Here is a 2,930-nt window from a genome sequence, read left to right as displayed (position 1 = left end):
CCCATCCCGGCACCCGCTGTCACTCAATTAAAAAAAGATACAGGGTGAGGGCCTGGGGGAGGGGCGGAGGGCTCTGGTTATAAAGCCTGTGTGGCCTGGAGGTGAGAACACTAAGCCTGGCTTGCCCGGGGCCTCTTCCCGTCGTCCCCAGGCAGATTTAGCTGCTGACAGCTGCTTGGGACTCTGCCGCCAGGCCCAGGCCCCAGGCGCTCGCTGCCTCTCCTCTTTCTCAGTGACTGCGGAGCCACCACCCCTCCATGGCCCAGAAAGAAGAGGCCGCTGCGGCTGCTGCAGCTGCTGAGCCCGCGGCGCCCGCTTCCCAGAATGGTGAGGATCTGGAAAACCTGGATGACCCTGAGAAGCTGAAGGAGCTGATTGAACTGCCTCCCTTTGAGATTGTCACAGGGTGAGACCTGGGTGTGGGCCGGGGGCCTCCTCCCTAGACGAGCGTGGGCTGCAGGCGGGCTGGGGGAATTCAGGATGGTCATAGTACGGGTCAAGGGCACGGTCCTGCCGCCATGAGCCTACCGTGTATGGTAGGGGCTGCCACGGACACAGCTGCAAATCTTTCTTGGCCTCTCGGGCGACACCTACCGCACCCCCTAACCAGGGGGAGGTAGGAGCAGCTCCTCGGAGGCAAGGCCCCAGAGAATGAAACTACCGCTCAGGCCTCCTGGTAGTGGGCTGTCATCTGCCTCTCCGGGTACAGGCTGTCTAGTCCCAGGGAGTTGGGTAAGGACAGCGGATGACACAGACACATTTAAATATGGCCCCAGTCAAAGTACCTCCTCCCTCGACTTCTCTCCCTGCTGCTGAGAGGGCCTCTCCTCTCTCTGCATGGCTCTCACTCTTTCTCTACAGCTTCTCTCTGGAGTGGAAGATCCTAAGACAGGGAAAACAGATCTGCCCTTTCCCAAGGCTGAGTGAGAAGCACTTTTTTTCTTATTGAATTGAGTCTGCCTAGGGGTTCTCCACATCCACCCCCAGCCAACAGTAGTTACAGAGCAGGTAATAGTCCAGGGCCAGGAGCTTCTGGGCAGAAGAGGTATTCTGCCCTCAGCCACAGCCCCAAGGAGGAACAAGGACCCTGAGCGAAGGGTCTCCAAGCCCCAAAGAGAGGCCTACATACAGGGTCCCTCTGTCTTGCCCAGATTATGCCATCTCCAGGAATAAAACCAAGTTGTCCTTCTTCCTCTTCCCTCTCTGTTCCTTTTGCAAAGGACCCAGCGAAGTTCGTAGGCCAAGAATAAGAAGGGGATACATAGGGCCACATTGCCTCCCTCAGCCCCAAGGCTTCCTTGATGGGCGTCTCCAGCAATGCCCACAGGCAGAGTAAGGTCCACACTAGGAGAAATTTCAGGAAGAATGGAGGCATGATGTTCTCAGGGGGCAGAGGAGCCCTGGGTGGCCCTCCGGACTCGCCGTTTGAAGCTTGGCAAGTGATTTTCCAGCCCTGGTCTCAGTTTTGTCATCTGTAACATGAGGAAGTTACACTAAGTTGATCCCTAAGGTCCCTTCCAGCTCAGACATCTTTTTGATTTCTAAGAGAACCTGAGGGAAAAATGCAACCTAGTTCCTGAGGGAAGAATTCAGGCAAGAGCCTGGACCTTGAGTTCACCCATGCCCAACCAATGAATGTCAACCTTGTCGTAGTATTAAAGAAGCAAGAGGAGCACAGATTAATATGGACCTAGGGAGAGCCGAGGGCTACCAGGCCAGGAAAGTCCGCAGTTCCAGTGGCTCTCTGTGGAAGGAGATCCTTTTCCTCACTCTAAGCCTGCTGGTCCATGCTGCCCTTGGTCACACACAGGCACATGCACACCCACCCTGTGCAGGGTTGTGATCTCCCCAGCACAGGGGCAGGATAGGTCTGGAACAGAATTAGACTATGTTCAACTGAACATGGGGGTTGGTCCTAATGGTCAAATCCTCCGATGCAACTTATGTTCGTCCAGGGCTTTATAATCACTGCATACTTGCACGTGCGTGAGTCCATTCAACCCTCAGCACCATGCTGGGAGAGGGGGGTTACATTATTGCCACTCTACAGAGGGGAAACTGCGTCAGGGAGATTGAGTTCAAGACCATAGAACCAGGTCTTCTGACTCCAGCCAAGTGTTCTTTCCACGGGTCTCTTACTCATTCCGGGTCCCAGATTCCCCAAACAGGGTTCCAGCTATCTCCATCTGTGAGGTAGTGGGGCTCAGAGGCTTCTCTGACCCAAGGCTCAGAAAAAGAGGAGCAGCAGGGCAGTTTTCTGGGTGCTCTGAGAGTAGTTCAGGAGGGAGGTGGAGCCTTGAGTGTTTCCTGGCCACAAGTAACAGCTGTGGAGATCTGTCTCCTGGGCCCCTCAGGGTAAACAGATGGCTTAAAATAGCCCAGAGGTGCGGCTGTGTCTGTGCAGGAACAGGATGAGGGAACAGCTTTCCCCTCCTTTCCTCTCCAGATGCCCTGGCATCATGGGGGTCAGCAAAGCAGCTCCTCTCCTAGCCTAGACTCCCAGAGGGGATGGGTCTGTCTCTCCTGCTCCTTGGTTTTGGGCTGCAAACTAGCAGAAGGGCCAGCAGCTTTTTGGGAAATAGTCGGAGGTGAGGAGGGCATACCAGGTAGGAAGAAGGAGATATGCCCCACTTGTGATTCTGGCTTGAATAGGGCACTCAGGATAGAAAGCAGACCAAAAACATTAAGAAAATTACAAGGTAGAAGGTGCTAGAAAAAGGTCTAAAACTGCAGAGGTGTGCCAAAGCCAACTCACGATGACTGAGAATCAATTGTGTGCATCTCTTCCCAACTCTGCGTTCAGTGACGTCATGTTGGTTTTTTGAAATCTCCATAGTAGGAGTGTTTACAGAGATCAGCAAACTTTAGAAATCAGGATTTTCTTTCCTTCCTTCCTTCCTTCCTTCCTTCCTTCCTTCCTTCCTTCCTTC

The 2,930-nt window shown here is 53.9% G+C and overlaps 1 protein-coding gene across 1 annotated transcript in view; it reads left to right on the top strand.

Annotated features, from left to right (window-relative positions):
• The first annotated feature begins 257 nt into the window (after positions 1 to 257).
• APOBEC2 (apolipoprotein B mRNA editing enzyme catalytic subunit 2) overlaps positions 258 to 2,930 on the top strand; it is an 8,858-nt gene continuing 6,185 nt past the window's right edge. The window contains exon 1 of the mRNA XM_021692121.1: positions 258 to 406. Within this exon, the coding sequence (XP_021547796.1) occupies positions 258 to 406 (149 nt within the window). The remainder of the gene's footprint in view (positions 407 to 2,930) is intronic.

The sequence above is a fragment of the Neomonachus schauinslandi genome, chromosome 8 (genome assembly GCF_002201575.2).
Source record: "Neomonachus schauinslandi chromosome 8, ASM220157v2, whole genome shotgun sequence".
In the NCBI taxonomy this organism is placed as follows: Eukaryota; Metazoa; Chordata; class Mammalia; order Carnivora; family Phocidae; genus Neomonachus; species Neomonachus schauinslandi.
This window is presented reverse-complemented; position numbering and strand designations above follow the sequence as displayed.